The sequence below is a fragment of the Morone saxatilis genome, unplaced genomic scaffold (genome assembly GCF_004916995.1).
Source record: "Morone saxatilis isolate NCDOM2014 unplaced genomic scaffold, NCSU_SB_2.0 Contig19, whole genome shotgun sequence".
Lineage (NCBI taxonomy): Eukaryota > Metazoa > Chordata > Actinopteri > Moronidae > Morone > Morone saxatilis.
The window spans coordinates 15,387,374-15,401,714 of NW_023339751.1; the positions used below are offsets into that span (position 1 = coordinate 15,387,374).

General features: G+C 41.7%; 1 protein-coding gene across 1 annotated transcript in view; it reads right to left on the reverse strand.

Moving 5' to 3' along the window:
• Positions 1-783: 783 nt before the first annotated feature.
• LOC118329454 (serine protease HTRA1A-like) overlaps positions 784-14,341 on the reverse strand; it is a gene marked incomplete in the record, with an annotated part of 27,675 nt that continues 14,117 nt past the window's right edge. The window contains 6 exon segments of the mRNA XM_035663645.1: positions 784-1,461; positions 3,548-3,643; positions 3,776-3,833; positions 4,502-4,616; positions 4,733-4,765; positions 4,858-5,052. Of these exon segments, the coding sequence (XP_035519538.1) occupies positions 1,293-1,461; positions 3,548-3,643; positions 3,776-3,833; positions 4,502-4,616; positions 4,733-4,765; positions 4,858-5,052 (666 nt within the window).

The following is a 14,341-nucleotide window of genomic DNA, read 5'->3' on the forward strand; positions in this document are numbered from 1 at the left end:
CTGTGGGCTGCTTAACATCAGGGGAAAGCTTTTTTGTGTAATTTAGCTTTCATGTGTTGAATGGAAAAGAGGAGCGTGAAGGATAAACGTCCTGGTTATTAGAGGTGTGAAATTCAAATGTAATACAAGATGTAATTCTTTCTCTGTCTTTTTAACATAAAGCTGATGACGTTTGTTTTAATCTCGCTGTAGACAATGAAGCATAATGGACATTTCATTTGAGTTGTGGTTGGGCTACAATAAAGAAAAACCTCTGCACACTTTTTCTGTTGCAGATTTCACTTTTAGTGAAAGACATTTTGCACAGATACCTCCTTGTGTGTGTGTTGGTTTCTGTAGTTCTCGTGAGGTCTATATTATCATTATCATCATCCAAAATTTATGTGGTAAACAAAAGTCTCTACCAAAACATTAAGTGTATTCATGCGAGCCCCACATCTGTGGCCACTGCATAGTGGGTCGGATCTCTGTTTGGCTCGCTCTCCTGTCTCTATGAGGTCAGCCTGCAGAGCCCATGGCCCAACAATCACACCAGACCACTATCAAGCCCATATGAACGCAATAAAATCAAATTTAAACCAGATCCCGATTGGTTTTTATAACCCCTTTGTGTGAGTTCTTGTGCTTGAGCAATGGTTAAGCAAACTTTGTAAACATACAATGAAAATATTGTAATGTCAGCCTGGGTCCAGTCCATCTCGTGTGCAGTCCATTGTGTGCATGTGTGTGTGTGTGTGAGATTGAGTAAACGAGAGATGGAGAGAAAACGAGGAAGCCAGCATGGTGAGTGTCAAAACAAAACAAGGTAAACCCTTTATTTTTTTTCTCAGTATACATCACATAATCAACACAAACATTCTACAGTACTTTAAAAAATGGAGTTTAGAAAACAACAATTATACAAATCAGATTTGCCCCGCGAGTCTCTAAATTGCCTAAAATTGCAGTGGAAGGCCCGACTGAGCAAAAGTCCATATTTAAAAAGACACAAAACAAGAGAAAGCAGACAAAAACAATATGCCAATATCCAACTACTTATGTTTGTGACCAAACAGTAGTAGCATTGATCAAAGCATTAAAGACTAAAAGTGAAAACACACATGGAAGTACAGCACTGCTTTCAGAGCATCTGTACAGTCGTTCCTTTCAAGGCAAGGCCAGAATTTCCCTGGGTGTGTGGCGTCACTGGCCTTTGGCCACAGGGAGAGGGTGCATCAGGAGAAGCCCCCGTCCAATATAAGGTCCACTGGTGATAAGTAAAACATAGCTCCAGCTCCTGGATTTGTGGAAGGTCAAGGGTCGATCTCCATGGGAACAACCGTGAGGATAGCATCTTCGTTTCCACGGCGGACAACTACTCTCAAGTTGCCCTCTTTCTTGATGGCGGCACTGACGTCAGTCGCTGATGAGATCATTTGGCCATTGATTGAGATGATGACATCATGTTCTTTGAGTCCACCGCTGGAGAAAAGAAGAAGAGAGAAGAAGAAGAGATGACTGATCGAGGGCTTTATGAATGGTAAGTATGGATAATAGCAAAAACATTTTTGTTACCCAAGACCTGATTATCTCAGCCGAGTGATAATATATTCTGTTACAGTTTTAGCCACTAAGGAGGGTGTATGGGACTGGAAGCTAACAGTGGCCAGTGATGAGGGCGCCACCAGTTTAAATCCAGCTGTTGCATGTGACCCACCATTACTCTCTACCCTCATTTCATGTTAGCACTACTCTATCTAATAAATGCAAAAATGCCACAGAAACAACACAATAACAACAAAAGGCTAATGCTGTATGTACCTTAATCAGTATGTATGTAAGAATGTAAAAATAAGTCTGGTCCTACTTTCTTATTGTCAGCCAATCCCATGAAAAGACCAAAACCATTAATGATCACCAACAAATATTATCTGTGTTTTTAAAGCCCAACATTTCCTATTCCTCTGTTCTTAATCTTTCACTGTTGCAAAAAACGATTAAAAACATGTCAATGACTCATACCATTGTATTGGAAGACATGTTCCTTTATTTTGATGAACATAGGAACTGTAGTTTATTTTAAGCCAATCCTACACACACTTGCCTTGTGCTGCAAATATTCACTAGAGCACTAAATGTGTATTAATCCACCGCTAAAAATATTCCCTAACAAATGTACTATTTACTCCTGTTTGAGTAACGTTTGCTAAAAGCTACATTGCCAAGTTGTTGCAGGAAATCGTCTTCAGTAGGGACAAATGGGCTTGACATTGTCGGTTTTACAAAATAGATTATCACCATTATCGCCTGATCCTTTAATGATAAAATGTGTTGGGTTTATGACATTGTGTTTTCCTCTCTTCGCATAAGGTGTTATTTAGATAGAGATTTTAGTAGAAAGAATCAAAACAGCAAGTTAATTTAATGGCCTGCAGATGTAATGGCTCATCATCACTCACACAAATAAAAGTTAAAATCAAGTCATCCTCATGTGTTTCTAGAGCAGAATCTGAATCAATGTAACATCTGCTTTTTGAATTTTAATGACTGAACGATTAAGATGGAATGATAGCACAGGGAGGTCAGAGCACAAAACAAATAAAAACACCCATAATGAAATAAACAAACTAGTAAACCTGAAAACACACACAGACCAAGGCAGTAACCTGCAGTGATATTAAAAGCTGACTCTCAAAGCAGCTGCTTAATCACAGCTACATGTAAACACAGAACAACCACACCTTCACCCGCAACAGCATCCATTTACACAACTGCCGCACAGTATTCCCTGTCAATATACTCTACTACTCTAACACCTCCAAAACAGCAAATGGACAGTTCTCTACAACATGGGTCAAGATTTCCAAAGGCTATAAACCAACACAAAACAGAGTGAGATCACAAGCATGAAAGTGCAGCCTCGAAAATAACATGGGATATAAAAGGAACCACAGAAATGTTATTATGCAAAAAGCAGGGCGATTTGAGCAATGAGTAAACTCTGACGAGGCCTTGTAGGGGACAGTACTCTTGAGTGGGCTGGGTGAGCAGGCGCATGAAAACCACAGTGAAGCTAGTAACCTCCCCGCATGAGGTTTGAAGGAAATAGCTGACCTCAGCGTCTCCCGAGCCCCACTCTGCTGGAGTTGTGGTGGTGGCTGATTGGAGTGGGCTGCGATTGTGGGAGGAGGGGGATATTTTAGAGGGCCAGGCACTCCAGGCACGCTGGAGTGAGCCATGAATTTACGTTCTACTAGGACAGCTGTGTAGGAGGCTTTGTGTGTGTGTGTGTGTGTTTGAGCGTGTGTCTATGTGCACACTTGACAGTTGGAGGAGAGAAATAAAATAAAGAAAGGAAATGAAATATACTGTCTATTTGCATTGCAAGAGTAGGGTAGGAGCTGAGTGACGGATTAAGTGCATGTGTGTAGCATAAAGTGCCAAAGACAATATCCCATTGCTGAGAAATAGCCAGGGACATTTGCATTTGCACTTCACTGAAAACCATGATGTTACAGCCAAGTTAGTTTGAACTGAGCCCCCGCTTTTGGACCCTTATTGCCCTTACATTGCAGCTGGTGTCTTTGCAATAACCTCCATAACATAAGCTCCAGAGGTGATGTCAGGGAAGTCACGGTGTCGAGTCTTCAGCTCTTTGGCCAGCCTAGAGGTAGGAAAGGGGTCAGAGACTTAAATCACAAAACAAGAAATGTAATTGTTTCCCTTTGTCTAAGCAAAATGAAGTACAGTTCAGTTGCTATTTCACAAGCGTTGTACATGAAAGTGCGCAACTTACGCTGGAGTGAGAGTCATCATCCTCACGCCAATGTACTTCTTCTTAGCAGCTGTTCTCCCTAGAGATGGAGAACAATACAATTCAAATACAATCATTCATCCTGTCCCCTGCAACTGTCCGGCCTTTTAGTTTTATGAGGGTGTTTGTTTACCTCCAAAAAATAACAATCCTCCAGGGTATTTTTTTTCTGTATGTGAGTGATAGAAATATTACTTTAGAACAGACAGTGGATCACAGATTGCCTCAGGACAGTGTGCACGTCCACACTCTTCCATGTGTTTCATCATAAATTTGGGGAGTTCTGTCTTTTAGTTATTTCATCATACAGACAAATCAAATCGAGTTGGCCGTCACATATAAAATACATGTATGAGCTGTTCCAAAATACTACCAAGGTAAAGGGTGAAAAGCAGTAAACTAAAAGAACAACCTGACATTTACTGGCATTTTCTTCTTTGTAGTTTATTTGCGATGTCAGAATCCTGTTGGGTAATGCTGGGCATGGTTTCATGAAGCTAAAAATGTAGGTAATATATCTAAGCGAGCACGCAGAGATGGAAAACAACCACCACAGAAATGGTGTGGTGAATTATAGGCTCCTTTACTCTATGTGCACATGGGATCTTGCAGCCAATTTTCAAAATTTGCCCCCTACAGTTTGTCTTAGTGACAGAAGAGACACAACAAAATGAAACCATAATACGTTGTGTCAGTGAGAGCTCATACCTCTAGACTGCCTGTCGTAGGACTCTGCCAGGAATTGTTGAATTTTGTCTGAGGGTATGGCAAAGGAGATACCAGCTGTCACTTTCAACGTGTTGATCCCAATCACCTCGCCATCCTAAAACAGCAAATCTCAGCTTAGTGTTTGGTAAGAAACTGTAAATTGTAGTAATTGTAGTACGGATTTTAACATGTCATGGGAATGTAAAAATGGGAAATAAAAAAAAGGCTTACCAGATTTATCAGAGGCCCTCCGGAGTTGCCGTACTATAAACCAAAAAGATACATCCCCTATTATTTTTGTGTTTGTGGGAAAAACAAAGTGCATGCACAACGATAGTGCATCTTCATTCACTCACATTGATGATGGCATCCGTCTGAATGTAGTCCATGTCGGAGTTGCGAAGGCCCAGCTCTCTGCCCCCTCGCTGAGTGGTACTAACAATTCCTGTAGTGACTGTATTCTGGAGGGAAAACGGGCTGCCAATAGCCACCACAAACTCTCCTGGTCTCAGGTCTGATGAGCGGCCCAGCAACAGTACAGGAAGCTTGGTCTGCAAGTGAGAAACACAGAGGGACAACATGTTCATATTACCGGAGGCCATAGTTAATGAGAAAAAAAGGATCTGTGAGGCTTTGCAGGATAAAACAAATGGGCATGTAGACCAGTAAGTAGGAACAAATACATAAAAACAACAATGAACAATTCATAAATTAAAATTACATTAATTATTTCATAAGGAGTTGGCATATGTGCAGAAAAGTTGTCATTATTGCATGAAACTGCCACATATTAGCTGGCTTTCAAAGGTTTTCTCAGAGTCATGATACATCATACATACTGGAGGCTTTTTCAGAGAAATGGTGTGTGTGAATCTGATATTACAGCTCTAACTGATACAACATATATAAAATAATGAGAGCTGGCATGTAAGGTGAAAGTATTTTGTGTTAATATAAACTGTAATAATATATATGCTGGGAGGCTGCACTACATATACATTTAACCTCTTACTTGGCCTGTTATCTGAATGAAGGGTTGAGCACAATGGGATCAGAAAGGGCTTTTATTTGGCTTTATTCGGAAAAAAGTATGCTTTGTGACATTGTTAATCTCATTCATAGGGAATTCATGTAGTATTCATGTGTTTTGGTGACTGATATACTGTCTCACTATCACAAAAGAGAATATATTTTCAACTTTCCTAATGAGTAGGGCTCTCAAGGAAAATCACTTGGTGTTGCTTAACTGCAATTACTCTACTGAACTTTAAGGACTTACATAATCATCGGGTTTTATGAGTGGACAGCAGGAAAATAATTATAGCAAAACCAAAAAGTATTTTAAACACAACCCAATCAATGCTGCGTGGCAATTCTGTCACACAAAAACAATTACTCCTTTTCCACTGCCGACATTTACGCCAAACAACTCAAATCAAAATGCTAATAATGAAGATCAAAAGCTTAGCTGTTGGACTGAAAGTGTAGCCCAGCATACAAATCATTCTTAATGGCGAGTGTATGCCAACAGACCACAGATGCTGGAAAACTGACTGATACACGCTAAATAATGGCTACCATAAACTCTGGTTAGCCTGGTTACACTGGGCACTGGAAACCAGGCTGCTGAGAACTTGCCTCTGCAGACAGACACAGAAAGGATATATTTATCCATCCGCAGTGACAGTTTCCTACTCTGAATGAAATCATCTTGGCTGGGCAGCCCGCAGTCAAAGCCCACGCGCCGCCACATCACGTTGAGTCTGTACCCAATGCCCTAACAGCAGGCGAGCACTATTTTAGAAAAAAAAGGACCTGGCCCAATTGCTTCTCCTGTGTATCCATTTTGTTTACTCAGGGTTATAAATAGGAGCCAGGGGAGGCTGCAAGGTAACTGAGACAGCAACACAAGTTGGCACCCATAGACAAAAGCATCTATGTGAAATATGCATAACAATATTATTCCTAGTCATAAAAAAAACAAATACATTGACAGCAGACACCAGATTTATATGCTAGTTTAAATTAAATCTAATGGGATATATGGAAATGGTTTTAGACACACTTCTGATTCAGTCGTCAGCGTGTTACACTTTGCTGATCGTGAACCTTGAGGTGAAGTTATTATTAGAAGATGACAAAGATAGTGACAGCCAGTAACTGAGGAAGAGAACCTTTCAACCCGAGTTCCACCTTATACCTCGCAAGCAGATACAGACCTTCTGATACACAACTAACACAAGTGTCCGAGGCTGTGTTCCTGATTCCTGTGGGCTTATTTGAACATTGTGGGAACTTGTTAAAAGTAAACATGGCACACACACACACTGACTACAGAAGTGTGTACATAAACCAGAAAACATGCATTTGGCATGTACACCTGACACAGGAGTAGCAGTCTGTATAATCACCCCCCACTCCCCCTCCAGCCCCCACCCTCCCCTTCTCCCTTCACACTCCATATGAGATAAGAGTATAACCAGATGGAGAGAGGAAGCAAGAGAAACACACACAGCTGAGAGAGAGAGAGAGAGAGGACGTCAGGTGGATGTGAGTCACTGCCAAGACATTCAGGACACATGGCCACCATGTCACCATGATTATGATAACAGTTAGTGATACCGGTGGTGTCATGGCGACTGTTGCTATCAGGTGAAACCCTTGTATCTCTGAAATGTCAACTTTGGGGAACAGCTTTGTTTTTAGCTCGACTGCAGTTCATCATTATGTGCTCTGAGGGAGTTGAATAACAGTTTTTGCTGCTTATAGAGGTCTCTCTCCCCTGTCCCGGGCTCATACACACCCACGCAAAATCACAATGCATTCAGAAAAATCATGTGCAAAGAGTGCAAAATGCATCAGTACGCTGACAACCAAACAGCATCTAGGTGAGAGGGCAGAACAAACACTGAGTGCGCAGACTGCTCGACTTTTTTGAAAGACCCCTAGCATACATATCACTTACTAATCGTGACGAGTCAGCAATCTGGAACGACTTGTGGAAAATCATCTCGCCATGTGAGTCTGCCTTTCCTGACCACCCAAGTGACTCACCCTGCTATTTCAGATGAAGGTTGCACTGGCACTTCACCCAAAGACACTATAGCCACACTTTAAAGGAAGGAGGCAAGGTGAAAGAGGGGAACAACAAACACCGCAAACCATGGGCAGGGAGTCTGAGAATGTGAGATGGATGAGTCAAACGCGGATTTTTTTCCCTAACACTGATGCACGCAGAAACCAGCCTACAGGCAAAAAACATTTTTTTAAGAACAGTTTGAGAAGATGTTTAAAAGAACAAAAAAAAACAATGCGAGGCTACAAGGCATCTACTTTATTAAAATGAAAGATTCTTGAGAGGAGACCACTTCATTGTTGCAGTTGAACTTTTGATGATCAGAACTATGATGCCACAGATTTCTCTCTTTGAAGTTACAGAGGAAACCATGTTTTCCACATTCTTGAGTGTTAGGATAAGAAGGCGGTGTGGGGCATCAGATTAAAGGATGGAGGAATAAACAGCTTTGTTTGACTTGATGGAAGATGCAGTTTTGAGGGGCACGAGGGGTGAAAAAATTCCAGACATTTTTTTTCAGATTTTGTCATAGTTAGGCCACTGGGGACACCATGGTGAAAGGGGGCAGATAAGCTGGCAGGCAGGCAAACAGATTGCTATTGAAAATAGTAGTAGAGTTGCTATAGAGATGTGTCATTGTTTAATGTTACAGCCTTGGTCATTTGGATGCTCATTTAAAAGCCATTACGTTAACTACCGTTTTATGACTAGAGGGCCAGGTGCAAACTTTAACTCGCGTCAAGCTAGGATGGACTGTCTCTTAATAGTTTCTGAGGCACATGTGCACTCATATACGGACACAGAGAGGGACGAGGTTGCCTGGGCATGACCCTCACAAACTCAAAGTCTGTAAATTAAAACCCACACACCTGGCACTGCTTAGATATACAGCCAGACCACTTCATAATACACACATTCAAACATAGAAGCTGCTTTGGTTGGGTCAACGTGTAACCCTGAACTGTATATATGCTCAACTGCAGTCACTTAAGCTCTTCAGTTCCCTTCATACAGGTGACTTCAAAGCAGGCAACATACTTTTATAAGTTCTACCTTGCAAAATTCATAAGTACACTAATGTATAGGGTTTTATTGCTGAACTTGTGCCCCCGGGGGTTGTGCTAGTGCAGATAAAAATGGGACAGGATTCAGCATGCTCATACATAACATCAAGTCAGAGGATCAGAGGATCAGGCTGAGGGGCTGGAGAGAAGGGACACCAAGTGTGTGTGTGTTTGTCTGCGAGTCTGGGTGCTCGTATGGTGTTTAAGTGACTCATTTATGTGAACGTGGATGCCTGTTTGTGCATGTTTGGTAGACTGAAAAATAAAAAACAGATATGTAGGTGAATGTTGTTACGCACACTGTAAATATCACAGAAGTAGGTGATAATCAAAGCCATAGTCAACACATGAAGTAGATCTTGAGCAATTCCTAACACTGTAGGTAATGTCAACATGTTTAAATCACTCCGGCTAAACCATATCCTTGCTGACACTAGTACAGAAACCGCTATGGTTTCCATATGTTATTGGGAAGGTTCTTAGTCTATATAAGAGCAAACATATGTCTGCGAGTTGCATGTGTATGTTCCACTCGGTGTAGCTTTGCATGAGAGCTCAGAGGACTCTATGGCGTCTCAGTTCTGGCTAGACACCACAAAACTTTGAACTGAACAAATCACAATGATGAGAGGAGATGAGGACTTATGTGTTCATTTGCTTCAGGAAGACTGCTCAAAGTATAGGAACCACACCTCAATTTTACCAAAAGTATTAGGTTAGACTGTGTTCTGTGACGACTGGTGCAAATGCACCCCCGACCTTGATCGGGATAAGAGGTTTACAAAATGGACGGATGTTTAACCGCTAACACTGTGCATGCAGAGATAATATGCAAGAGTGAAACCTATGACGGTAATACTAATTCCTATAGGTTTTATATGTCTAGGGAAGTTATATTGTAGTCTAGACTATTCTTTATGTGGCTGGGGGAGCACACTGGAATCTCTTCATGCCACTCAGAGGGTCCCTGGATCCCAGTTGAAGAACCAGAAAGTTATAGCACTGCCTGTATGTGTGTTGCACTTTAAAGCCTACACCCAAATTGTGGCGTATGGCACTTGTAATAAATGAGTTAGTAGATAATAAAAGGTTCAACTGGCTAAAGAGTAAGTGCCAGTTCACCCAAATAACAAACACATACAAAAAAAAACACATGACCCCAGAAAATCAGGAGAACACACTATCAACAGTCTTCATAAAGACAATTTCAAACAAATCTAAAAATAATCCATTATAAGAAAAAGTCCTGAATTTAATGTTACTTAATATAAAGGCACAGTATTATCAGCAAAATGTAGCTGAAGTATTCAATTAAAAGGTACTCATTATGAGGAATGGCTCCTTTCAAAGGGTTGTATTATTAATGAAGATTATATTATTCAGTTTTTATCACATGTAAGAGCATTTTAATGTTGTAGTTCTTCAACGTGAAGCAAATCTTAGATACGTTATATACTACTGGGTATATTAGTATTATAGTACTGCATCATATAGCATAAGAATAGGGTTTTTTTATATAAAAAGTAGTAACTGATAAATGTAGTGGCGTAGAAAGTTAAATATATCCTCCGAAATGTAGTTAAAGCCCAAAAGCATCTAAAGTGACGTCATTGACTGGTAAGCCAAAGCAGTTCAGGGCAAGGCTGATGCCTGTCCAGTGGGCTTGGAAAACAATTACGCAGCCGAAAAGTAGGCCAAGACAAAGCGCATCAAGACCCAGCAGGACAAAAATGTCTGTGTGTGTGTGTGTGTGTATTTTCCTTGGCTCTTCTCCGACCCAAACGCATCCTTAAGCATGGGAACCATTTTGGTTACAGGGACAAGAGATGAAGGACAGAGGTTGGGTCAGGAGGAGAGGAGGATGTGATTCATTTCCCTTCTGCCTGTCTCTGAAGAACGACATGCCGTGTCTTTCCACTGCCAATGGAGTGTGTCCTCCACGTCCCTGCAGTGAGACTCCATGTGCACAAACACAGACAGACATGCATACTGATTTGAATAATTGATTGCAAGTGTGCATTTGTCTGTAGTGTTCATCTAGAGGAATTAAGACATGTCTTGCTTCCTGGGGAAACATTTACCCAATGTTGCTGATAAACAGATAAAGATAAATGCAGGAAGACATAACTACATGAAGGCACATTCCTTCTCTTTTCTTTCTCCACATAAACACAGACACACACATATACATATTCCAATAATAGCGCAGTCCAAACCAGCACCAGGCAAATTTCCCAGAGAGAATGGTTAGAGACTCTTAATACTAGGTGATGGGTAACACAGAGACAAACAGTGCCATTGTTTCAGGGGACCATATAGGAAACATGAGGCCAGTTTTCCATGCCACACTGCAACCTGGATAAGTTAAGTTACATCCAACAGTTTCAGTGGGATTTAATTCTTTTTGAGACAACTTTCTCAAAATAGAAATTGGAAGCTTTCCATTTTAGCACAGCATATATGCAGTTCACAATAACAGTGGCAAATGTTAGACGGAAGAAGAAAAAAGCAGGTCACATTTTTATTCTGCAAATATGGATTTTGGACTAGCTGAAATGACAACTGTGGCTAGCAGATTTTATAAGCCGTAGCTAGCTAATTAATGTTAGCATCAGGAGTTGGTTAAAATCAATCTCCAGTTGACTTAATAATAATAACCAATATTCAGTCTTGCTGGTTGTTCTGACACATTCAGAATCATTACCACTTTTCCGCTATCATTTAACAGGCAGCAGTAGGTAGTGCGCTAGTTAGCTGGGCATGGTTTTATAGCTACAGTAGAGCAGACAAACACATTAATCTATTCACTCCTTTGGTTCTATGGAAAAATCCATGACAGACCTGCCGTGCCTACTGACTGTTGCTAAGTTATGATTAGAATCATTGTTTAGTTTAGGGGAGGGGTTCAGAAAATGGTCGGTTTGATCAGTGGATTCAGTGAAATCATTTTTCAGCTGCAGTGTGAACAAAGCCAAAGATCAATGTGTTCACTGCATTCAGCTGCATTTGCAGTATGAAGCACACAAACCCGAGGTTACTGACTGCACAGGCCCCGCAATAAAATGATCTGGAATGATATGGAAAATTCCCAGCAGAGTACACTGAGCGTTCTGAAGTGATTCCAAGACAGTATGGTTGCTTCCAAGTCTGTGGGGGTCAATATAAGTCAAGATGATTAAATAGGTATCCTTCCAAGTTCGCAAGCTTTCAAGTCAGACTTAGTCCTTACAGGTAAATCTGAATGTGTCCAATTCATTGTAAACACTTCCAAGTGAATGTGAACCTGTCCAAGTTCAGAGTGAGAGAATAAGGTTAATGAGAGGCCTTTTAAAACCTAAAGCACAATGAGCTCTATCTTCATTGCGTCGTTGCCACATCACACAGTGCACTCATTAGCCTATTAGAGCCACATAGTCCTCCAGACACATGGATCCATTTTCCAGGCCTTGACCACATCGCTCCCTCTTTCTCTGTCCCTCTTGCTTTCTCTTTTCCCCCCACACTCAATACACAGGAACAAGTGAGTACAGCAATTTCCCCCCTTCCCTTCCCCTCTGAAGTTCCAGCTGCTGTAGACAGACTAATGTATTCCCCAGAGCTGAGGGGTAGACCACAGCCCCAGGAACGGACTGGGTCTTGCTACCAATAAACTCCAATTTCACATAGAAAGGGGAAGAGAAAGAAGACAGAAGCGAGTCATTACTCTCAGGGAAAACTTAACTTTAAACTTTCTCACTCATAAACTGGTACAATTGTTCAGTGATTATCTGTGGAGCAATCAGCTTTTATTGAATAGTTGTGAGAAATAGAGTCAGGAGCAGAGAGCGAAGGCAGACGGGAATTAAGGAAGGGAGAATGGGAGATTAAAGAGATATTCAGCACCAGTCAGGATATGAATTTATAAATTGACATATAGAAATTTTGCTACAAAATAGACCAAATCATGCTTGTGGACATGGAGATTTTTTTCAGCTATGTAAAAACATTAGAAACCAGGGGGTTCAAACCATTGACAGTATATAATTGACAGAGCTTCCGGGACTGAAAAGTGAAGCGTCTTAAAACCTGCATTCTATGTAAAGGCCAGCAGGGGGAGCTCCACTGACTGCAATAATAATTAGAAGTATTTGAACTACTACTCTTACCACTACCATGAGTACTATTACTGCCACTAGTATTGACTATTGATCAGTGGAGTGGAGCAGACCTTTGAACAGTCCAGGACACAGTGAGGGGGAAGTGGTCCAGGTTGAGGACCTGACTCAGGTACTGCCTGCTGGGAGGACTGATGGTCCACAGAGAGTTACTGCTGCCCTGCAGCTCAGCCACCGTGACATCCTCACAACTATATGCCTCTAGGAACTGCAAGGCACTCTGGGAAACACAGAACATAGAGTTACAAGCTGTAGAAGCAGTACTGCAAGCAGTGTGTGTACTAGTACTGCACAGAACTCACAGGCGTGTAGCTGTAGGAGCTGATGAAGGAGCTGAAGTCTTCCTCAGTCAGATCTTTGAGCTGATTCTGCTGAGCGCTCATCGTGAAGATCGGCTGTCAACAACAACAACACGTCACAGTGCTGCTAATGCTCCTGCTGCTGCTATACAGGTACAGGTGAGTCATACAGGTGAGTCGGTGCAGGTGAGGTTACCTGGAAGCCTCCCAGCGTAATGGTCAGAGAGACGTCGAGCGGTCGGTTCACGACTCCAGCCACAGATTTGATGAGCGACATGAAGAGCAGCGGGAACCAGACGATACAGATGAGCAGCAGAACAATAAGCCCCCCCATCCCGTACTTCACCACCCGCTTCTTTTTCTGGCCGCGAGGCTGAGGGTACCTCTGTGTACAAATACACACAAATACACACAAATACTCACAAGTAGATAAATATATACAAACACATAAACAAACACAAAGACAGACGGAGACAAACCTTTTCAGACTCCCTCCAGCACTTTAAGACAAAGCAGTGGGCATAAACGTCCTCCACACAGATCCAGGAGGACAGAGACAGAGTGGTGTCCGTCCACACCCAGTCCATCACCGCCCTCAGCTCCGTCAGGAAGGGAACCAGACGGAAGCTACAAGCAGACAGGTAGAGAGACAGACAGCCAGAGGTAATGTGTCACAGTAATGTCTGGGGACATCAGGCCTGTGGCAGGCTGCGTATTTTTACCCTTTTTGCAGTCTTTGTGCTAAGCTAGGCTAACAGGGTCAGTGTTGGACTCACCCCTGGAACAGGAAGAGGTTGAGGTAGTTGTAACTCTTCGTCAGGAAGTTTCCCAGAACTCGTGTTGGGTAACCAGATCGAATCTGATATGCCGACAGACCAAAGTAAACGCACTTGACAAAATACCAGAGTTGAGCCACAAGGTTCTGATTGAAACGCCTAGAGACAGACAGACAGGTGTTATTTACAGCAGTGTTCACATCGCTAACAACAACAACATACTGATTTGTTTTATATTTAGTTTATCAGTAGTTTATATTTAGTTTATCAGTAGTTTATATTTATGTATAATATTATATATATGCTGCTATAGGTCTAGAGTCTAGACTATCGGGGGATTTCCCATGATGCACTGAGCTCCTCTCTTCCTAATATAATAGTAACTGTAGTAATAATAATATTAATAATAAAAACAATATCAGTGATTTTAGCAATGACAGTCAAGCAGCACCATGGCAGGAGGCTCCACCA